Consider the following 23,454-nt stretch of genomic DNA (forward strand, 5'->3'; position numbering starts at 1 on the left):
CCATCGAATTTGCCACTCGCATGGCTGTTTGTGGGACTGCCGTACCAGTGCAAACGCAACTCCGGTCTTTTTGATCGTGCTTCCAATTTCAAAGAAGCTTTATTGATTGTTGAAAATCACTCCATGAAATAATTCAAATTTCTTCAATCGTTTCCATCTGCGATACGTGTAAACCGCACGTTTTATAGTAGTAAATATTGCAAATAGGGAAATGCATGGTACGTATACTAAAATTTACAAAACGTTTAGTCAATTTTATGGTGCATCACGGTAAAATGTCTTTGCCCTAACGTAGGTATCGATCATGCATTTCCGAATTTTGTGGCCCACCGAAACGGTGATTTACACACTTCAACAGAGAGCACCGTGTCCCCAGTTTAGCCGCATCCTAGCAGAAACATTCGTACGGAAATTTTGGCAGTGCAGCGCGGTAAAATTCACCGTGATGTCAAAATTTATTAAATACTCCGGTAAAAATTCTTACTGTGAACAATGAATATTATTTTTTTTATAGAAAAATTCAATTTCTTTCCCACAATAATATCATGAATTGCAGCTCGTCACCGCACTATCGTTAGTGGATGGTAATTTTTCAAATTTCATTCTCTCCGTGTGTGATTCTAGTAAAGTTCTTACGATCGCTTCGAGTCTTTGCTCGCAAATATTACTCTCATCTCTCATCGACATCAGAAACAGAATGCTCTATGATTCGAGCTCAAAAACCCTTTGATCTTCATTGACAGAACTCGGTCCGAACTCCATTACGAATGTGAGCTTCGTGTTGAATTCAGTACTTCAATATTTCGATTGAAATGAAAACCCAATAACTCGTTACGTTCTAGCCTAACCTGGTTTGGACCTGCTGCGGATGAAAATCGTGAAATTCATCGGAATTCGAGTTTATATTCACGCATTGAAACTTGAGTGCTTGATATTTTGAAATTGGAGCGAAAAGTAATCGCGATTACGTAAACAGCTCGAACCCACGTGCGACTTTTTGTTAAAAATACTAATTCGAGAGTTACGTGACTTCTGGTAAACGCCATTCATTTTGTCCCTCCCTATCTTCCCGCATTCTCTTCGTCTAGCATTGGAAGGATAGTTTAACTTGCAAATTTGTGCGTGTTCTCGCGTTCGCTGGAGCTCCGTTCGTTAAAACAATGAACGTAACGTTATGTTGTTCGTTTGCGTTTGTACCAACACTATTTTTCGTGGATTCCCATCACAGAGCGTAGTTAGTCGGATGTGATACAATTGAATTTACTATTGAACCATGGAATCGAGAAATCGAGGATGAGAGAAAGAAAGTAAATAAAAAAAAAATAAAAATAACGTTACGATTCCATATCAACGCTCGCTCCTGCTCACCAAATGTCCGTCTATTTTTTCCTTCGCTCGCTTCTCCGACGATCCAACGACCAAATTAATGCTTTTCACATCACCACTTCTCTCTTTCTCCCTCCCTCTCTCTCTCCCCCTTTTTCTTCTTATTACGTGAACCGCCACGCAGCAGTTGTGGTTTTGTGGTTGTGAAAACGCACGGGGTTCGAGGCCAACCAGAAGGAAACGTTGAACTCTTTGGCGTGTGTCATCAGCGTTGCTGACACCTTTGTTCCATTAACTCTCGTCCTCGTGCTCGCGCAAAATCATAGGAGTTTTGCCACTTCTGCAACGCACAGACACATGCGACGCTTCATTTCGATCCTGCCAAAGCTTTTATTACTATACGTGCCAGCCCTTTTCTCACCCTCCCCCATCTTCCTAGCTGCCGATGGGTCAAATTATTTTTCTTATTTTTCTCACCCCGATTCGCAAGCTCTCGATCCTACTTGACTTCCCCTTGCCCACCGTATTTCACTATTTTTTTCGCGGGGGTGAAAAATCACCACAATCAGAAACGAGCTCGTGAATAGAGGCTTCATACTTTTTGTTTTGAAAAAAATTTCATATCTTTTCATGTGTGTTTTAGATGGATGGTTCTAACATGACGACTCACTGGGATCGCTCATCAGTTTTTTATTACCTCAGATAAAGTATAGGGGAAAATTAGCACACAATTATTTACGAACGGATTTGATCGAACGAATGAACTAACTGGTAATGAAGATTTGACGTAATCTTTGAAAAAGTGTCTTAACGAACTAACCGAATTGACGAATATTTCGTGTACCGAAAGGTAAAAAAAATCGATTAACACTACGCCGTTGGTCATCGTAACGACGTTACTGTTGACTGCATCAAAGCTAGTATGGACGGTAAGAAAAATTGATTACCAATTTCATCGTAACTCATCCGCATCTTGCGTAGTTGAAAATTGTAAAAGCGAAATGAAAATCGAATATATTGAGAAGCGATGAAATAAAAAGAGTCGACTCGATATCTCTTTGCCGAAAAACGTAGGGCGTTAGCGATATTGGACCGGAAATTCTATCAAGCTCGCTTTCGAAAAACTATAGTTCGCTTAAAAAATTGAATTCGAGAAGAAAATTCGTGGAATAACGCTACAGAAAGAGTCGTTCAATTCGAAAATGATCCGCACGAGCCCGACGCGAGAGTTCTCCGTGAGAATCTTCAAATTTTTAGCCCCAGCTCTGCTCGTGCAAATTCTGAGCTTATGTACTCGCGCGGCTTCGATCTAGCTCTGCATTTGGAAAATTTCGTGAGCACTTTCAAACACACCCCCGCAGCGCCCCCCGGTGCGCGGTATCCCTCTTTTACGTCTCGAAATTACCAGCTCCTGGTGAAATGACTTTTTACTATCTATCGTGAATATCTTGAGTAGTGAAACGGCGGTGTGTGCAAAACGATGCGAGGACGAGAATCGTTGCCAGTGTATATCCGGACGCGTTTGCCTCGGTATGTGTGCGACGGACTTTCACGGAGGGTTGTGGCAGCCTGGCTGAGGGGCGGAGGGCGAAAATTGAACCGGAATGCATAAAGAGGTTGGTTTACGGAGCCGCTCAAGATATAAAGATGAAAAAGGAGAAGGATCCTGATGGAGAAAGGGAAGAGAGAAAAAAATCTCAATGGAGGCCAAAATATCCGTTGCGTTGATCTTTCGTGTCCCATTTCGGGGACGCCCGAATGTTTTTCGAGGACGAGAAGGCCTGGGGACGAGAGGGTAGAAAAACAGACTCGGTAAGGGTGAGAAATGTTCTGGACTGACGACACGCGTCGATGCTTTCCTACGGCCTTCGCTCTTCGGTACTTTCATTCCTCGCTCTCCCAGCTCATCTCCAAGGACTTTCCAATTGACCATAAATCTTTATACCCGTTTCCTATGAATTTATTCAATCCTCGACTAATTTAATCGAGCTTTTTTGCGCGTGATATAAAAATTTGGAGGCAAGTAGGATCGGGATTTCTGAGGCGAACGGGCAGCCCAGCTGAACCACTCAATCCTTTGCTCCCCTTTGTTTAGGTCAGCCTTCAAGAGCCTGAGCAAACTGAGCCAAATTATTTTAGTCTCCCATCGGATTTGCTTGGGGGAACTGGTTATCTGGTGAATCCTCGAGCCAAAATGGCTAAGATCGATTACGGATACGCAACATTTTTGGCATTACTATGCTTTTCAGCTGTTTCCTGCTGATTAAAGCAGAGCGATCTCAACGGTTGAATAACATCGCCGTGTGTTTCTACAATCAGACTTTCAAACCGACGATGCGAAAAAGAACATAAATAAACAGTTAACTGGAACGATTTTCGATCCGCGTTTCTTTCGCGAATAAAAACCCGTTAAATAATACGAATCACACGCGTTTGCTACGATTACAGAGGAGCGTGTCAAGGTTCAGCGGTCTCAGCTGATTGGCCATAAATTGCCACGTGTCTCCGCGATGCGTGTATGTTTTCAGAGCAAACGGAAAGCTGTCAGGGTGGACAGGACACGTGATGCGTTGAAAAAAAGGATAGCAGGACACGATGGTATATGCGTCTGGAAGATGAAAGAAAAAAGAAGAAGAAGAAGAAGAAGCGAGAGAGAAAAAGTCTTGAGCGCGAGGCTTTACGTACAACCCCAAAGTAAGGGTTTCTTAAGCGCCTTACCGCATCTACGATCGACTCCATCACTTCGAGCTCACGGATCGAAGTCGCATCTTTCCACTTTTCTCTCTCTCTCTCTCTTTCACTTTCTCTGTCCTCCCTGCGAGATCGTCTGTGTACTTTTTTTCTCATCCCCGACTCTCTTCGTCTACTCTATAAAAATGTTCCGTTTCACTCGCTCTCTCAGTGATTTTCTTTCGCACGGTTGCTTTAGTCTGAAAGCGAGAGAGCGACGTCTCGGATAAGATAAGCTCCCTTATTATTTTCTCCGTTGGTCCATCGAAAATCTTTCCGACCCCGTAAACCAGCAGAGCAAAGATCTTTTAGCCAAACGCCTTTCTCCTCCTGTACCTCAATTTGACAGCAGCTGAAGCTGGTGCTCTTTTCACATACATATAAGTCGAAATATATTTATTTATACCTCTGCGTGTAGGTGTTAATACGATCTTTATGTGGACTCTGAAGTACTCGTCTTTTCGTTTGTTTCAGGAGATGAAAGTCAACTGGGCGACGTCACCGGGTAATCAGCCAAAGCAGGACACGAGCAGTGAGTACAAATTCTATACGAAAATATCTTGTTTTTCACAAAACAACGATAGTACATTTCTGTCATTCTAACGTCCGCCGAAAGCACGTTTCATCGGGCAGGAACATACGGAATTTTAGTCCATAAAAATGATAATAAGACTGAAATTCGAGGCATCCGAAGATGTTGGATCATTTTTGCAGTGGTAAGAAAACAAATGGTAAAAGATTGAGTAAAAACATTGGCAGGATTTCGTTGGCCACAAAACCGAGATCATCGCATCACCAACGGTTGTTTTTTTTATTTACTCACGAGAGCTACTTGAAAAAACAACAAAGTCTGTATTGCGCTTGAAGAAAATTCCTTTAAGCGGAATTGATTATCACAAAAAGCGTGGAAGAGTCTCGTATTATTTTTCTATTTAACCACGTGTAATTTGTGCACGAGGGTATAACTGAATCGCGTACTAAGCCCAGCTTTGGAGCTCGCCTCGTTGTCGGATAAAAAAGAAACAATCGGACGAGAAGAAAAAACATAAACAATTGTAGAAGCGGTAAAAGAGGAGCCGGAAAAGAAACACTGACCAATTGAATCGTCCGTGCCTCTCTGTGCTTTTCTGGACCGGTGGATCTCGTTCTGGAACGGCTGTACAAACGATCTACTTTCTATCCAATGCTTTCGTAATTTGTACCCCTCCCTACCTCCCTTCCACCCCACCTGCCCTGGCTAGCCGAGCGTTTGTTGCTTTTGTCGTTGCGGAGAAACAGGGCAGCATTCCCGATTCAGAAGCGGTTAGGCATTGTCTCCGAGCACTGCCTGCTCGAACATAACACGCTCCTTACTAAATTCCCAAGTTACGTAGACGCACTACTTTGTATCTTAATGTTGGACTACTTTTCGCCACGTGGATGAGCCTCGAGAAATGATTCTGATCACTTTCATCGAATGTAGGAAAAAACGATGATTGTCCGAATTCGATTCATTTGCTGGACTCGTCGGATCGAACAAATTTTTGTTGAGTTAGAAATCTGAATAAATTTTTTGCTGCTGGACCAATTCCGTTGAATCTCGATATTTATTTATTAGTAGTTAATCTTGTGGTAGCGGAAAATAATTACAATTGACTTTCGTTCGTTCGACGAATCTTATTCGTTCACGAGCCTTAGTTGAAAAATATTTTTTCTTGCTGAAATTTCTTTCACTCGACACTATTTTTCTGAAGGTTTCGTGGGAAATATATTTCTCTCGACTGCCATGTAAGGCCGGCGGTATTTAAGGTCGTAAGAATTATTGCCTCAGTCAACTATTCATTTTTGAGGCCCATAAATAATTTACCATTCTTTCTCGTTCTTTTCTCTCTGAAACAAATGAGCAAATGTCCGTTCGTGTACCTGCATCACCGGAGAACAGAACTCCAGGCACATACCTTGTCCCGTGAATGTTCTTCACTCTCCCCGGCGTGCCGTTCCTCCAGCTTCCGGTCTCGTCTCTCCCAGAGTTCCGAGACACACTCCAGAGACAATGCACCGCAGTCTTACTCTCAATCCCTGCTTCTCTCTAGGGCTGCATACCACCGTTCTACTTACGTAACTCCTTCCGTATTCCCTTATCCTGTGTTACGAAAAACGTTTGCATGAGAACCACCTGAACGCCTAAAGGCATCTTCGAGATTAAGTAACGGTCGGTCTTAAAAGAGGCACTGAAAATTTCGTTCATCGAGCAATATTCATTCAACCGTTGTTTTGTTCAATTATCTAAATTATTTTTCATTGAAAAAAAAATTTGAGTCTGATGTTTTAGTTCAACAAAATGGACTTTGTTCGATGAAGAAAACTTGGAGTCAATAATTACAATGACTTCTTTTCGTGGAAATTGTTCCATTTTTTTGCGATTGAATATTCATAAAAATGGAATTTTTTCTCAGTTGGTCATCAGTTTGGAAAAGTGGGTTTTTTTTTTAAATTTCACTCTGGAAGTCTTGCGAAATTTTCGGAAACATTTCGAAACGGAACAGTCCGCTTTGCTCTGTAAATGTGCAGAGCTTATCGTTAAAAAGCGGTTTTCATTGGCCATTTTTTTGACAGATAGTAAAACGAGATGAGTTCCCTCGGTATGAGTTAAATGTATTCGCGACCTATTTGAAAAAAAGGAAATGACGAAAGCAGAAAAGCATTGGTGTAGTTGGTGAACTTTCCGTGGGAATAAATCGAATGATTTCAGAGAGGAATATGAAAATGATAACTTGTTGAAGTTAATCCAGCAGAAGATGTGCTGAATTGGTTGATTCTTGATTTTTTTAGAGGACGTTTGGAGATATTATCGGGGAAAAAGGTTGAAAAAAGCTAGCAAACAGAGTGAGAGCTGTTGGGATAGGAAATCTAGAGATCTTTGTCAAATGAGTTTCGTTTTAGTATCGCTAAAGCTTTACGAGAGCGCGCACAATTGCTCCGGCTGCACAATTCGAGCGTAAACTTTTCAATAGTCGTGTTAAAAAATGCCGAGAAAATCAAATATTAACTGCTCTTCGATATTCGGAAGTTGTGGATCGCGAGCGATATGAAAAATGCGATTTGAGCACGCTCCCGTTGAATTTTATTCAAAGCAATGATGAAAAAGAAAGGAAGGAAATAAAAGAGGAGGAAAATAATGCGCACCTGTGCAGCGGAAGGTTAAAAAATTAAATATCGATCTTCCATCACTTGTCCCGTGGCTCGTGTCGTTCCGTTGAAATATAAGGCCGAAATTCGACCCTATAAAGCTCAACGTGCGCGGGGGCGGGTACTTTTCAGAAGGTTTGAGAAGCAAGGTTTTGCGTATATATAGGGTTTCAAAGTCTCGCGCTTGAAATTCAGTACGAGACCGTGGCAATATTTAACTCAGTCTGAAATTTCTCTTTTTATGGACTTGTAAAACCGTGACAGGCACATGGGACCCGATCCTCGAGTTCGCTCCTTCTTCCTCCCCTCTGCCCTCCTCGCTCTTTCTTTCTTTCGGTGTACACGCTGCTCTTTCTCTTCCCACCGAAAGGGGGAAGCTTCCGCTGTTCTCTCCGTTCAACCCTTTCCCCCCGCATCCCTCAGCGCCCGAGCCCGCGGTTAGACGACCTCGCACGATCCCGTATTTCCTCCTGTAGCCAACCTCCCTCTTCCCAACCTCGCGGTCTCCGTACACCGAATGCAAAACTAAAACGTATCTTTCCTATTCTACCGGTAAATATGTTGCGAAACTACAACCAACGAAACTACTGCGCTTGCCGAGCGAACTAAAAAGTATGCGCATATATAGGTATGTGCTTAACCTACACATGACACCCTCCTGTTTTTCCAGGAGTGATTCGCGTATAGACACACGTGTACCAGCAACCATAAAAATGGGAACAAAAAGGCTTTGTTTCTCCAACGTATTCCTGAAAATGGAGTTAAATGAGCTCCATCCTCTTCTTTACCAAACTTTTTTCTTTTCAATGAACATATTTCATGCAAACTTATTTCTAAGTTTTTTTATTTTTTTATTTTTTATTTACCACAATTAATGTTGCAACAAAAATGCACTTTTCGAATGAGCCTCGTCAGAGGTTCGAAGAGACCTCGAGAAAATTCAGCCTGATAAAATCGTCGAAAAGTGGGAAAAACATGTTTGAAAAATAGTGAAAGAAAATATTTTGTAAACGTCAAGCTTCCTGCGGAGTTTCTGTTCATTGATTGGTTTTCTTCTTTTGCAATTTTATAATCTATTCCGAAAAACAGTTAAACGACTAAGGATCGGACGATCTCGTCTCCGAAGGTAATTTTTTCAGTCCATTTCTCATCGGTCACCCTGTACACGTGTATATGGATACGACATAGAAGTTGTTTATCTATCCGGGAGAAGCAGACGTTCAACTTTTTAAAGAGACGCCCACGCTCTCGGAAAAAAAGTTACGTACTGTGGAGTGTGAAGGAAAGAAAGAGTGGAAAAATAAATGTAAAAAGATGAGAAAGAGTCGAAGTAAACTCCAGAAAGATACACCTGGGTGCATAGGCCAAGCTACATAAATTTTTCAATCAAATTAGTGTTAGCTGCAAACGGGCTGGGCCATTTTTTGGAGAATAGCTCTATATAATCCAGTGACATGCCTTTCATTCGGAGCTTCAACCTACAACTTTGTTATTAACAATTTCATGCAAAAAATCGCTGTTTTTTTGGTTTTTTGCATATAAAATGAAAACTATCAGGGTAATTGTGATAGTGTTAATACAAAAGTTGTAGAGAATTAAAATACGAAGAAAATGAACGGTCAAACGACTCAATCGGACCGTTAGTTTATGAGAAAATTGAAAAAAACCAGCAAAAAAACAGTTTTTTTCAAAAATTCATAACTCGGTCGTTTTTTGAGTTGTAGCGTAAACCCTCCGGCCAGTATTACTTATTAATACAAACTTTATTTGTGCGAAGAGCAGGCACTGTCCGATGCATAGTTTCCGATCCGTGGCCATTTCAAATTTTTACTATGCAATTTCCTAGCAGGCATATTACCGACGGATATTATGCGATTTTAATTTATCAAAACGATTTCAAAAGTAGAAGTCTCATACTTCAAAACGTTTATTTTGGTTTTGCGTGAAAGCGCCGAAAAACATGTTAGAAATAGAGCTGAAAATGACGAAAATCGACCGAGCGCGCGAGAGTAGTTGAAGAGTGGGGGAAAGCAGCGGGCAAGGAGCAACGCGTATATATAGTAATACTTTCGCGCCGCGCGTATTTCATAATCTTTTCTTTCGAATATCTCAGCAACAAATAAGAATATCGGAACTCGTTTTTTTTTAATTCCGCGGTATCTCGTTCCGGGAAACACGTTTTTTTTATCAAATCACTAAAAAAACAAACAGGAGAGCATAATTTCCATTTTTTGCATTATATTTTGTTATGTCTTTGTAGAAACATTATGGTGACTTTAGATGAAATTTTTTTGGAGGAAAATTAATATCGATAGGATGTACAAAAAATCGTGATATTTATTACGCATATTTGCGGATGTATAAAATCAAAGAATACAAAAATTTACAATAATTTTCTTTTTTTTGAAGGTATTGAAATAACATCATCAAAATTTTCGTCAACATAAGCCGTTTCAGAAGAATTTTCGCTTTCACTACAAATTTCGCGTTGCATGACAATCTGCTCTTTATAAACATCTTCCTCGCATTCATCGTCTGATATCGCAGAGACTTCGCTTATTTCTAAATTGTAACACGTGTCTTCTTCACAGTGTACACATAGGTTAGTGCATTGCAAACCGTGTTTGCGACAACTGCACGAAGTATTCACGCATCCTTTTTTAGTACAGGAACACGATATTTGTTGAAGCAACTTTTTGGGGATTGGTGGATCGATAGATTTTACAGGCATTAGAAACTTGGATCTCACATACCATCCCCAATCAGTTGCTTTCAGATGCGTTCTACCTAACCAACATTGTAATTGGTAGTAAGCTCGGAATGCGTGTTGTTTCGCTGCTCCTTCTGTCGGCGGTAAAGTCTCCAGAGAGAATTTTTTCTTAACTTTAGCCTTGCTAAAGTGTAAATATCGTAAATCGTGTAGCGAGAAAGACTTCGATTTTTCCATTAATTTTTTTTCTGTTTTTGTGCAGTACATTTTCCGAATTAAATCGAATGCACTTTCGGCTATTTTATCATGACTCGCATTTTCGTGATAGAAAACTGAAGCCAATTCAAGGAGTGTCACAATTTCAGTTTCAGATGAAAACGCTTCTATCAATTTACTTTTACCGAGTTTATAAAAGCACGAAGTTGTATCGCATCCACAAAAAGCATGAATGAACGCCACAATGTTTTGTAATTTATCGTATTTGAAACTGTTACTGCCATAAAATTGGTGTTTTTCGTTTTTACCTTCCTTGCAGAAGTAAATATTCTCCATGTTTGTCGCTAATTGAGAGAAAATCACGAGTAAATCAATATCCTCACCTACGATTATTACAGTTGTTTCAGTATTCATACGAGAGTTCTCAATAGCCGTAACTACAATTAATCTATCCGCATCTTCAGGAGCAATTTTTGTTCTGAACCCAGCTGTATTTAATGTCTTGCTTATCAGATCAATTATTTTCGATTTATTTTTCTCGTTACTGAGAAATTCTTTTTGATTTGTAATTATTGTGTTTTCTTCAAATGCGATTTCGCGACCAATATTTTTCATTTTCCTTCGAGAACGCTCTACGGATTTCGTTGTTAATGTTTCATCATCGGGATAACCGTCGAACACGATGAAGCTGTTCTTCGTGTAATGTTTACTTGCATATGAAACATAATTACTGATAATACTCTTTATTGTTGTATTATTTTGCCAGACCAATTTATGCAAGAAGAAGCCGCCATCGACAACGTATGTTATGCTTCCCGATGTTACAATTTCTTGAGTGGTATTGAAATTTGAATAAAATGCCGATTTGGCTGTTTTACGCATACCTTGTTCATCAAATAATGACATTGGTATCGGAGATAGCTCATAATTGCTACAGTACTCTTTCATCTCCTCCTGGTTTTCAATATTTAAAGCAATCTTCTGGAATAACAGTAGCGGTGAGATATAAACGTCTTCGTTACTTACATTCTTAATTGACGAATTTGTTGTAGCCAAATGAACTAATTTACTGCTTCTTTTGTACTTTACATCTGTAAATTTTTTATTCGAAGTATTTACCATCAGAGCTTTTCCAATTTCAAATGCCATGTGACAATTTACAGTGTCCGAATCGCCGATCATTCCTGAATAAATTCCCACAATCTTGTCTGTATTGGGAAATGGATTGTACATAGTGAAGAAATGCTTTAATTTCAATAAATCTTCCGCGTCTTTTGAAATTCGAGTAACTCGGTTGTCGACATGTTGCTCTGAAGTAGCGAATGTCATGCTGCAAAATAATTCCATTGAATTTATTACTTCTAGAACAGCAGCTCTCGATAATACCCATTTCCCAATTACAGCTTCCGTTAATCCTCTACCATGAGTCAAACCTCCGCTACATTTAATGGAGCGCATCAATACCTGCTCAATTGTTAAATCAGTCCACAGTCCAGACCAGAAACGATTGGATCGTCTTATTGTATAATAGCCTTGTTTGCAAAATTTATCGTATTCAACGAAATCCATAGCTGTTCTCAAACTCGACATTTTTTGAACATATAGTAAGCAAGCTTTCGCGTACAAATGATGTCCGGAAGAAAAAAAGAAAGGTATCATTAATTGAACTGTTTGTATGTGCAGGTCGAAGTTTCCTGATCTCTCTGCATCAATGAATCTTTGGAATAGACAAATCAATTTGAAATACTGCACCCACAGTTTATTAGTTGGGCCTTGCCTTTCCAAGTTCTCCAAAACTGCGACGAATTTCTGTAGTATGTTAGTCATCATACTGTCGGTCAAAAAAATTTGAAAATTTTCCTCTCCTACTCTCTCAAGGCTATCATTCAAGTGTTTTCTCTCACTATCTGTTAATTCGATTTTCTGGTAGATCGTATCGGCAAGCGCAGCTTGTACCAACAAGTGGCCTCTCACAGATCTAGAAAAAGCGTGCCCAGTCAACGCTTTCTCAGCTGATAATTCAGCAAAAATAGTGCAGAAAGCTTGTTTGAGGCCACTGCCGGTCATGATTTCGCCAATAGATCCAAGGAATGACATTGCTGTGTGGAAACCCCCTAAACGAGGAATAACTGACAGTAAATTGTGTATGTCATTCTGTGCATCTATTGACGCTATGATCTCACTCGCTTTCATAAACAAAGGCAAATCGAAAGTAACAAAGCAATGCTTTTGGTTATTAGTATCTGCTCGTTTCCTAGCATCTATTAGTGCGGTTAAAATGGTTGTGTGTTCGCTTGGCGGTGCTTTTATAAAAGGTAATGCAATTATTTTGGAAATTTTGAAATCTGTATTATTGGCATGATAATTGTTCATAAACCCATGCCAGTTTGGCGTTTGTTTTGGTGCAGTATGTTTTCCGTAGAAATATATTAAATCAATTAATCCAATATCAATAGTGAAATTAATATGATCCGCTTTCTCATTCCAATTACGTACTGTAAAGCTATCTAACTTGAATGGCTTGTTATGTTTGTAATCTGTCAACGGTAGAAAACCAAACGTGCCACTAATATCTTTTGAAAATGTCCTCGATAAGCGGGGAACATTGTTATTGAATTGAACTGAAGATGTGGGTGTAACACACATTATACCACCCATGCAGTGGAAAGTATTTTTTCCATCAATTGTAGCAGTTCGATGGTCGGCATTATCATAGACAAATTGCAGATACGTGTCGGAAACGATATTGAAATTTCCTGAATCGTTTACAATTGAACTTTCAAATCGTACAGTTTCACTATAAGACGCGCACAAACCAATATTATGTAAGGAATCGATAAGTCCTTTCGCAGAATATTTCGTATGTATCATGCTTGAAAGGCCCAATAAAATAGGCGATACAAACGATCTTGGTCTTACAGATGACATTAAAATGTGCGCTGCTGTTATTATCTTATTACCCCATTTATTACAAGATTGTTCTTTGGGAGTATTTTTGTGGGTTTTAATGAGAATATCAAGGAAAAGCTGAAGTGTTTTCGGCACATATTCTGTGGCGTTGTTTAGAAAATCAACGGGTGAGTTGTAATTTGTCGTATCGAATTTTATCGCTCGAATATCTTGTAAAATAATATGGCTGGCCAACTCTATGATTCTCAACTTTTCTTCGTTTTCATTACGTTTACGCTCACTATACCAGCTTTCTTCTATGCATTTTCCAATAGTACGTTTAAAGCACACAATGCGATCATTATTACATGCATGAACTACTATTTCATCCTCGAAATGTTGCTTCAATTGATGTTCAATCCGGTCAAATCGAGGAAACTCCATTTCTCCATGGTGGCTCGTATATTCTTGTAATATACTTTTCAAAGAAAACTGACATTCTTCGCTATTTTCTACTATGAAATTAATGATGAAAGTCATTAAATCTGACATTTCATCGCTGATCGGTCGTCCCATGATATTGGTTGGACGATACGTGTAAAAACGAGCCAAGCATTGAGAGTGGTAATAAACACTATTTTTGGTATAAAAATCATCGTTTTCATCTTTTAGAACACGCACGCGCGATGCAATTATCTTATTGACTTCAGTTTTTTCATAAGCATCCAACTGCATTATTATGTTGTTAATCGTCTCTTTTTTTAATATACGCTTTCTAGTTTTTGAATCATGAAACCTTTTGGAACACAAGAAACAATTCATCGAGAAATCAAATTCACGTCCTTCTTTTCGGCGCATTTTGTCCCGTATGTGCTTTTTTTTAGATGCCTTCAAAGCCATTTCTATATTGGCCTGTCTAGGGTACATTTTTTGACACGATTCGTGCACTGTGATTTGTGTCAATTTCCTTAATTTTGAATCTTTTTTATCTTTGCGTTTTATACTAGCACATATAAAAGTCGCGATACCTCTTTCTTTAACGGTGCACGATTTTGAGTCTTCAATCGGCTTGTCACAAAGTAAACAAATGTCATCAACATCTTCCCACTGTTTACTTTCATCATCTTCCGCATCGAGAACGTCTCTAAAGAAATATATTCAAAAGTTTATTAACGAACATGCACAAACAGATATACGGATTCAATCAAAAAAAAATACCTGACGTCTGCAGACGTAGATGCTTGTTCAATATCAAGCTCTTCAGAACATTCCATAGTTTAACGCGATGTTTATATAATCATTATCTAAAAACATTAAGAAATTACTGATATGTTCAAATAAATGCTAACGCTTTCAAATGTCAATTTGTCACACAAGAACTGAAAATGCAATACAAGGTCTGGATTCTGAATGGAGTATAATGAGATTAAGAACTAACCTTCTTTGATAGTTGCTTAACTCGTTCGACGAGCACTTCAAACACTCACGTGTACTTGCAATTGAATAAATGAAAGGTAAAACTTAAAGAAAAAATTGCAGGGTAAAAGCAAAATCACGGATAAAACTGAATTTTTGAAAAGAAAACGTAGGCTCTGCTCAATAGGCTCTATTATTATGTGTACAGCAGTTCTGAAATCTGGCTGGAAACTAAGCCAAGCCAAGCTAGCAAACGCAGGTCATTTCCCCCTCCCGAGGATTCAAGGCCAAACCAAACGACAGTTGTGTCCGTATCCCAGTACGAAATCGGGAGAAAGTGGGGATAAAACGTGCCGGAGTACACAGAGCAGATGTTCCAATTTTTGGCGTCCTGTATATAACTTCAAAAAACTACAAACATTCATTTCACTATTTACCCTACATGTATATGCATTTATGTAACGAAACGGTTTCACCTATTTTTAAAAAATTGTTTACAATACAAACAATTATAATGAAAACAGTGAAAATTATGCTCTCCTGTTTGTTTTTTTAGTGATTTGATAAAAAAAACGTGTTTCCCGGAACGAGATACCGCGGAATTAAAAAAAAACGAGTTCCGATATTCTTATTTGTTGCTGAGATATTCGAAAGAAAAGATTATGAAATACGCGCGGCGCGAAAGTATTACTATATATACGCGTTGCTCCTTGCCCGCTGCTTTCCCCCACTCTTCTACTACTCTCGCGCGCTCGGTCGATTTTCGTCATATTCAGCTCTATTTCTAACATGTTTTTCAGCGCTTTCACGCAAAACCAAAATAAACGTTTTGAAGTATGAGACTTCTACTTTTGAAATCGTTTTGATAAATTAAAATCGCATAATATCCGTCGGTAATATGCCTGCTAGGAAATTGCATAGTAAAAATTTGAAATGGCCACGGATCGGAAACTATGCATCGGACAGTGCCTGCTCTTCGCACAAATAAAGTTTGTATTAATAAGTAATACTGGCCGGAGGGTTTACGCTACAACTCAAAAAACGACCGAGTTATGAATTTTTGAAAAAAACTGTTTTTTTGCTGGTTTTTTTCAATTTTCTCATAAACTAACGGTCCGATTGAGTCGTTTGACCGTTCATTTTCTTCGTATTTTAATTCTCTACAACTTTTGTATTAACACTATCACAATTACCCTGATAGTTTTCATTTTATATGCAAAAAACCAAAAAAACAGCGATTTTTCGCATGAAATTGTTAATAACAAAGTTGTAGGTTGAAGCTCCGAATGAAAGGCATGTCACTGGATTATATAGAGCTATTCTCCAAAGAATGGCCCAGCCCGTTTGCAGCTAACACTAATTTCACAGATAGCCTACTTCAAAATCTATGTAGCTTGGCCTAGCATTGTTTTCCCTTTTCTCTTGCAACCGCCACACTATCTTAATACTCTTTCTTCCAAGCTGGCTACATTCTTGTCCTATCGTCGAAAAAGTAAGTTTTCACCAGCCACCCTCGGTCTTCATTCCTGGATAAGGAACTTGATCAACCTGATCTACATTTTTGTTAACCAAAAAAAAGTTACTATTTTCACGGAGTGAATCCTGGCCACCGCGTTGCAAAAACATGTGCTACAATTTTCTATTAAAAATACCGTAAATGCACAGGGCAACTTGAGAAAATAAAATAACTTGAAAAAAAAAAAAAAAAAACAACATCCGCACGATTACTGACCAACAAACGTAAAACACAAACTTTTAATTGATCCCTAAAAATTGTTTTTCCGTATAAGAATCTTCGATAATGACATTCAATGATTCCTGTGTCTCAATCGATCGTCACAAGTATCCCAGAACTTTTCAATCACAGATTGCTGCGCTCGGAGCAAAGATTCTCGAGGAAGTGGATCCAACTTTTGTATACGGTAACCTGCACGTAGCGAGTGACCAATCGCGCCTCGTTTTTCCTGCATTATTAATCGAACACGTGTGTATAATTCTGGAAGCACTATGAGAAGTATTTACCAGCAGCTTTTCGGACGGACAAAGGACCTTACTTGGCTATTCCGTTTGGGGTATTCCGGCACCAGCGTAGACAGCTCAAACAGCGGATATGGGCCACACGCTCTCACTGTATACTGGTCGTTAGTGTAAGCCAATGTAGGTCTGACACTTTCCTGGCTTTACCGCCACTATTTGCATCACTGCCGTGCATTTTCACGGTCCTTCTCTCGGTTTTCTGATATACTAAACTATGCATGCGCGCTTTTTCATGGCTATTAACGCGATGGAAAACTCCCGCGCTAAAGTGGCGCCGGTTATTATCCGTCTGGTTCCACAGCGAGGTGCAGACATCCCCGAAATGAGTGACGAGCGTTTAAAGTCGTATGAAATCAAGGGAATGGCTACTAAAGAATATCGACTTGCCAATTTCAGTGTCGAACCGTTCGAGAAAGAACGTTTCGAATAATCTCGCTCGAAGGATCACTCGTGTGTTGGAATAATCTGTTGATCCGACGGAAAGGACCACTCGATTACAAATGCTCGGTTGATCTCTTTAACGAGAAGAATCGACGTGGAACCGTCGCTATAATTGACGGTGAACGAATCTAGTGAAAAAACTGAATAACAATGAAAACGAAAGAGAAAAGGGGAACTCGGGATAAAAGAGATATAAGAAAAGAGAATGAGAAAAACCACATATCCGTAGTATTTTTCCGGCTTCGACGTCGGCGTATCTACCTATCCGCGGATCTGGCCCGGCTCTTCGAATTATTATCCCGTATCGAGAGGAGAAAATCGCTTCCGCCGAGAGCCCGAGGTTCGTCCCGGGCTATGTAAGCCATTCGCCAAGCCGCAGCTTCGTTCACCATTCGCCCGAGTGTTCCCAGCCTCCCATATCCAATAGTCGAGGATTCGTTAACCAAAGCAGAGTCTGGCCAAGTAGCGACAAGAGCTACTGGGATTTCGGTTCTCGGGGTCTCTCCCACCCCCGCTGCTCCGCTTTTTCTTCTCCCCGGAGACTAAATTTACGTCGATCGTTTCCAATAACGACACACGCCCGGGCACACTTTAACTCCTCTATCAGCGCCCCCGTAGAGAGCTACAGGACCGTTCACAATGCCACAGTCGATGGAAAAACTCAAATTCACTTCGTAAAATTCGAATTTACGAGCTTTTCATTCGCCCTTTTCAATCACCTTTTTTCGTGCGAAACCTCCAATGGTTTCTCGAAAAAAAAATAATTGTTTTGTCCCTGTTGAATCACAAGGAAAATGAATTTCTGGCACACTCAACGTGAATCAGTGCTTTCAAGAGCCACAATCTGCCCATGAAGAGACGAGAAAGTGATAGGGCTCCGAAAATAGTCAGACACAAGAGAGAGGCAGCTTGTTTGGTTGAATCGTGCGTCGGGGACCAAGTGGATGAAGTAAACAGAATAACCAGCGGTAGGATAATGCAATAGTCGAGTGAATAGTGTGCGTTGAGTGTACGTGAAGAAAAAATGCGATTGTACCATGAGAAGCTGGGGGGAGTAGCATTTTTGATGCAATCGTATTTCTACGCGCATACACGTTTTTGTTGAAATCTGCAAACATACGAATATGAGCTTCATGTAAAAATAGTTGGAAAGAGAAGCTCAAGTAGCGTAAGAAAAACAATTCTGTAAAAATGCGATTCGGAATGAAGTTGTTTGATGAAAGTGAAAGCTGAGCGGGTTCGCGGGTAGGGAGGAAAAAAATCATAAAAACGTGCTTCCAAATGAAGTCGGTTGAAAAAAGCTTGATAAAAAAGCGTAACCACATTCGCAATAATCATGCGAATGCGTCACGAGTCTTTGCTTCATGCGGCAATATCACGTACTTCGTCGTTTTCCGCTCCAGTTACACGAAACAGTATTTATCCATCTGAGATTTTGTTGCAGTACAGGCATTAGTTTTTCATTTACGTTGGATTAAAAAACGTAATTAAAACGAAAATGGTTTTTGGCTGTGGCGTGTTTGAGATGTGACTGTGTAACCTTATAAAAATTAACGAACCTCGTTTCGAACGCTCTGCTTTTATTCAAATTTTTTATATCTTTCCCTTATCAATCGTTGCGTATACGTTTACCGCGGTTTTTAACTGACGAGCGCAGTGAGTTTGTTTCCAACGCCTCAACTCCGTCGAATCATAATTCGAGAAAAAACGAATGAAATGCCAAAGAAAACACGAGTCTGAATTCACTCGTGTCGCAAGCCTCAATTGATTCCGCGATAACAACGATGATTCCAGTAACTCGAACTCGCTTCACGATCTTTTATTTTCTCGTAATCGAATCATAAGTCATCGTTTGGAGCGTGGAGAATCGGGATTCCAGCGCTCTACTAACGGAAACGACGATGACGCCGCCTCCGTACTAACTCCAGTGTACTCTCGACGTTGCATCTAAATCGTGGATTCTCTTTGTCCTGTCCATGGTATGTTCATTCGGGTTCGATGTGTATTGGCCATGTCCGTGTTCAGAGGGTTCCCTCTTGGATCTCTCAAGCGTTCCGGATCCCTCCGCAGAATCCCTCGCGATTCCTGCCCCTCTCCGTCACTCTCGCTCTCTCTCTCTTTGCCCATCTCGTTGTAATGGCGGTGGTCACGGTGTGGTGGAGGCTGCCGATGGCATTTGTGGCAACGCAAGGGAATCGGTAAACCACGTTGGAGATATACACAACCTCTGTGACGAGAGGGGACGCCGGGAGAACGGACCAACGCACCTGCCAACGTCCCGTCACTTCCAAATCGCTTCCCCAGTTTTGGGACCTCCACGCATTTACATCTGCATCGTTATAGCCACGTGGATCATCCGTACACACCTTGATGTGTGTTTCTCTGTGTCTGCACACGTATCCAGATACTCTAGAAATAGTATCAGTATCGGTGACAAAGCAAACGCTTATCCGGTAGGCTTAAGCGGAAAGAGACCTTGTCTCGTCGTGTGCTTGAACGATCGTGACGGATATCGCTTTACGTATCGACTCAGCCACCCCTTTCAGAGCACACCGTGTCAAAGTTGTGTCCAGCACGAATACCGTCGCAATTCAACCCGTTCACCAGGTCCGTTGTCCAGGGATTTTATAGCAACGAACGACTTTGCCACTTTTGATCGTTTTTTTATCGTTAAAATTATCGGAGGTTTATCTGCTGAGAAAATTCACTGGTATAATTACCATTTTCGGGGAGTAATTGGAAATCGGTTGGAAGGTGAGACTCATTATTCGGTGGCGGATTTTCAGTCGCGGATTTTCATTCAAATTCGACTTTGTGCTTCGTTCTGACTCTTCCTATAGATTTCCCTGTAACATCATATTATTCCCGGGACGAGGTCGTTGAATTTTCGTGCAACAATGATGCTTGAAAGGACAAGAACAGAGAGCTTTATTAGCAGCAATCCTCGATCCTCTCACGTCCGTTTACGCCCCGCTCCACATCCAAAATCCGCGTCTTTTGTACGACGCTAAATATCCTGAGAGATGATATAAAACTCGGCTCTTTTCATGAAGAGATCCAGCCGGAAGTAGGTACGCTTCGCTACGAGTCACCTCCAAAGACAATTTCCTGGAAGCTCGTCGAAAAAATAGCTCGTCGGACCCCACTCGAAAGGGCTCTGTCGTTAGACGGAAATTAGTTGGAAATAAAAGCTCACGCGTTCACTGCTTTTGTCCACGCTCCTCCGCAATAAAATATCAGGCCAAGTGACAACGATGAAGGGATTATTGCCCAAAAACTTGAGTATTTCTACGTCCACGTGTGATGAAATACGCGAAAGGAACAAGCGTTCGATTTATTATTCCGAAGGGTATTTTTCAGGTGTCAATCAAGAAGAAATTTCGTATGACTGCAAAAAGTTTTGGCCGAGCATCGAAAGAAGTGAAGTTAAATATCAAAATGGCGATCTCACCCAAGAGTTTCCACTCGATGTAATAATTTTGCTTCCAAAAAGTATTAAACTCCAACTGAATTGTCGATGGAAAATTCACAATCGTCAATCTCGACCTGACGTTCAACTTGCAAGCAAAAACTCCAATTCCTCTGGCTCTTTCCGTTCTTCATTCATCCCGTTGAAGTATTTACACCTTCGCTTCATCATGCCCGCATGCAGGGGATGCGATTTGGAGTTCTATCCTATCACACGTTTCATTTTTCGCCCGCTCATCGATCGAGGATTCAAATTCATTGTAAACGAAATTCTCCTGCGAGCCTGCGGATTTGACTAGGAAAATTGGGAGGCGAAAAACGAGAATGAAAAACACGAAGGCAGAGGGGAAGGGAGGGAGATGCGGGCGCACATATTCGCGGGTGTGGACTCCGTGGCACGCCCTCGTTTTAGCATGTCATGGGCTTAATACCAATCACTTTGTCATACAAAATTCTCGTGTACATCGCGTCTACCTGTATCCCATTATGAGTGGCCAAACCGCCCTCTCGTTTCTGAAGAGAAACAGCCAAATGCCGGGAGTGAAATGGAAAATTATAGGAGATGCGGCAACGTGAATAACGAAAATGGTAGTTGGTTCGTGTAGCCGCAAGCGCGTTATGAGAACAAGAAGCGAAAAGGTGAGCAGGCTGGAAAAACGCGTATATTCTCATCCCCTTGAACGCGCGGAGCCATGGCGTTCAACGATGCGGGAGTTTTTTGTAGCCCGCATCAGCATCGTAAGTGAATCAGAGGCCTCATCGTACTAAATATTATGAAAGCGGTTGATCTCATCCCGGAGCTCATCTACCCATTAAAAAAGGGAATCGAGAAAATTTTATATCAGTCACGCGACGCTTCAAATCTGATAGCACCAGAGAAGCTCTGGACGCAAGCCGGGAGGAGCGATATGTTTGTGAAATACGTGAAAATCCTGAAAAGTGTCTTGCCCATAAAATGAAATCCCTCGGAACGAATGTGTACGAGAAATTAAAAGTTCCATCGTGTGTTTTTACAGCCATTGACACGAGCACAATATTTCAGGACGGTCAATCGTCGCTTGGATCTCGATAGAAACATTAATCCTGCACGCTTTCCCATTGCACAGCAGAGATCTGCGAACAGATTGATTACAAGATTCAATTTGCAATTCGACAATAAAAAAAAGCGCGCAGCAACGGCGCTTAAAAAATCTCTACTCTGTTTGCCTTGCACTTTTTTACTTCTCTTTTGTTTTTATTTTAGCACGTATCTGCAGAGTAAATAAAATTCATTTCACGATGTACGTGAGTTGTGTTGACTCATCTCCCTCTCTCTCGCCCTCCCTCCCCTCCTCTACCTCCGTTCTTCCTCTCTTTGAACAAGTGCAAAAGGTGTAACTCACCCCATAAACGTATACGTGCGAATCCCATCTGTATATATAACTTCATGCATGCACATGTGCGAATGCGAATAGACAGCGTGTCAGTCAGTCAAGCAGAGACACAAACAGTTGTGACAGTTGCAACGAGCAGGGAGAGCTCACCTCTCGATGAGGACAGATATACGAAGGAAATACACTATGAAAAAGTGAGTTTATGACGGCTGTAAAGATTAGGTCGCCAAGTGCTTGCAAGCTCGTGCGAACGAGCGAGACTATTCAAAGAGTTGTGTGAGTGTGTGTGTATGTGTGTGTGTGTGTGTGCGCGCCGTTCTCTCTCGCCCTCTTCTTGTCTCCCGCCCTTTTCCTACTAGCATAGTATCAGTGGGTTCAAACTGACTAACATTTATGTACTATTTCATTCGTAGAAAGCCGGCAACATGAAAACGTTGCTTTACTGGTTGAATTTAACTTGGGAGCCATACACAGCGGTTTAATTTCGTTCTCCCAAGGAAATTTACGTTTTTGTTGGATTTTTGGCTGGAAACGAGGTCAGCTTAGGAACCCTGGGGGAATTTCGAAGAAACGGTGTGTCGGAACTTTTCCATTCGAGGAACGATAAGCGCTTTCAATTTTCAATTTTCATTTTTCATGCTTCATTGTTTTCGAGTTTATTTCATATTTTCTGTGCTCTCTTTCGGTCGATCATTTACTTTCATAAACGATGATGCAGCATCACTCGTCAAATCGCTCGTTGAATTCGACGTATAAGATGCTACTGAAGCTTTTGCTTAAGACTAATAATGATCGCCTCTTTTTGAATCCGGGTGATTTTGCGAGGTGGAAGAAAATTTCTATGCGAACTGCGCCCATAAATCGAGAGGGCCTCGAGATAATTCGCGGAAAATGGAAATATAAATAACATTCTTAAAAATGTTGAATGCACGAATCGGATATCTGTTGAGCCATGCATCACGATGGGGCGCACCGAACAATCCGATATACATCACAGATGATTTGTCGTTGCTATCAATTTCATCGGCTGCTGTTATTTAAACGTAAAATATATTCAGATTACAGAATAATATCCGAAAAGCACATAGCGTTTTTCATGAAAATTTGGAAAAACGTTGCAAGCTTTTTTCCAGGCTCGTTGCCTGGGGCTGAAAAGAAGAGTGTTCCAAATATGTTGAGCGTGAGCACTGACGCAGATGACGTAGGTCTCGACCCGGCTCCGATAATCCATTCCACATATACGTATGAAATAGTTGAATGGCTTCTGGGCAAGCCACTCACAAGGATCATCCGTCATTCTCTCTCGTACGAAGAGGACTGAAAAAAAAATTTGTGCGTCATGATACATTTTATTTTTTCATGCCCAGGGCTCGGCCTGTGGCTCGCTGTCTCAAGTTCTGTCGGCTCCCACTGCTTTTTTTCGAAAACACTCGTTCTTCTGCGTCCCTTATTTTCATCAACTCCCTTTTCGGGTTTTTCGCTATTTTTTTCACTTGCTAAAACGACCCATTGTTTCCTTTGTTTTCGGAGCACGCTCGGAATATACAAACTCCCATCATAGAGCTGTTATACTCGATTTTTCTTGTTTTCCCCATCGACGATCCGTTTGGATTAGGGTTGTTGTTGAAACGTGCGTGTACACGAGGCTCGTGCGACTGAAAAAACGAATGGGTGTATAAA

The 23,454-nt window shown here is 40.8% G+C and overlaps 2 protein-coding genes across 2 annotated transcripts in view; one reads left to right on the plus strand and one right to left on the minus strand.

The window, feature by feature from the left end:
* LOC122407097 (nucleolysin TIAR) overlaps positions 1 to 23,454 on the plus strand; it is a 610,998-nt gene that overhangs the window by 371,582 nt on the left and 215,962 nt on the right. The window contains exon 5 of the mRNA XM_043413083.1: positions 4,531 to 4,588. Coding sequence (XP_043269018.1) covers positions 4,531 to 4,588 — 58 coding nt within the window. The remainder of the gene's footprint in view (positions 1 to 4,530; positions 4,589 to 23,454) is intronic.
* On the minus strand, positions 9,544 to 15,830 carry LOC122407095 (uncharacterized). The gene is made up of 3 exons (XM_043413081.1): positions 14,478 to 15,830; positions 14,258 to 14,343; positions 9,544 to 14,183 (listed from the first exon to the last, which is right to left on the minus strand). The coding sequence occupies exons 2-3, from the start codon at positions 14,311 to 14,313 to the stop codon at positions 9,608 to 9,610; spliced, it is 4,632 nt and encodes a 1,543-aa protein (XP_043269016.1). The 5' UTR covers positions 14,314 to 14,343; positions 14,478 to 15,830; the 3' UTR covers positions 9,544 to 9,607.

The sequence above is a fragment of the Venturia canescens genome, chromosome 2 (genome assembly GCF_019457755.1).
Source record: "Venturia canescens isolate UGA chromosome 2, ASM1945775v1, whole genome shotgun sequence".
NCBI classification, from domain to species: Eukaryota; Metazoa; Arthropoda; class Insecta; order Hymenoptera; family Ichneumonidae; genus Venturia; species Venturia canescens.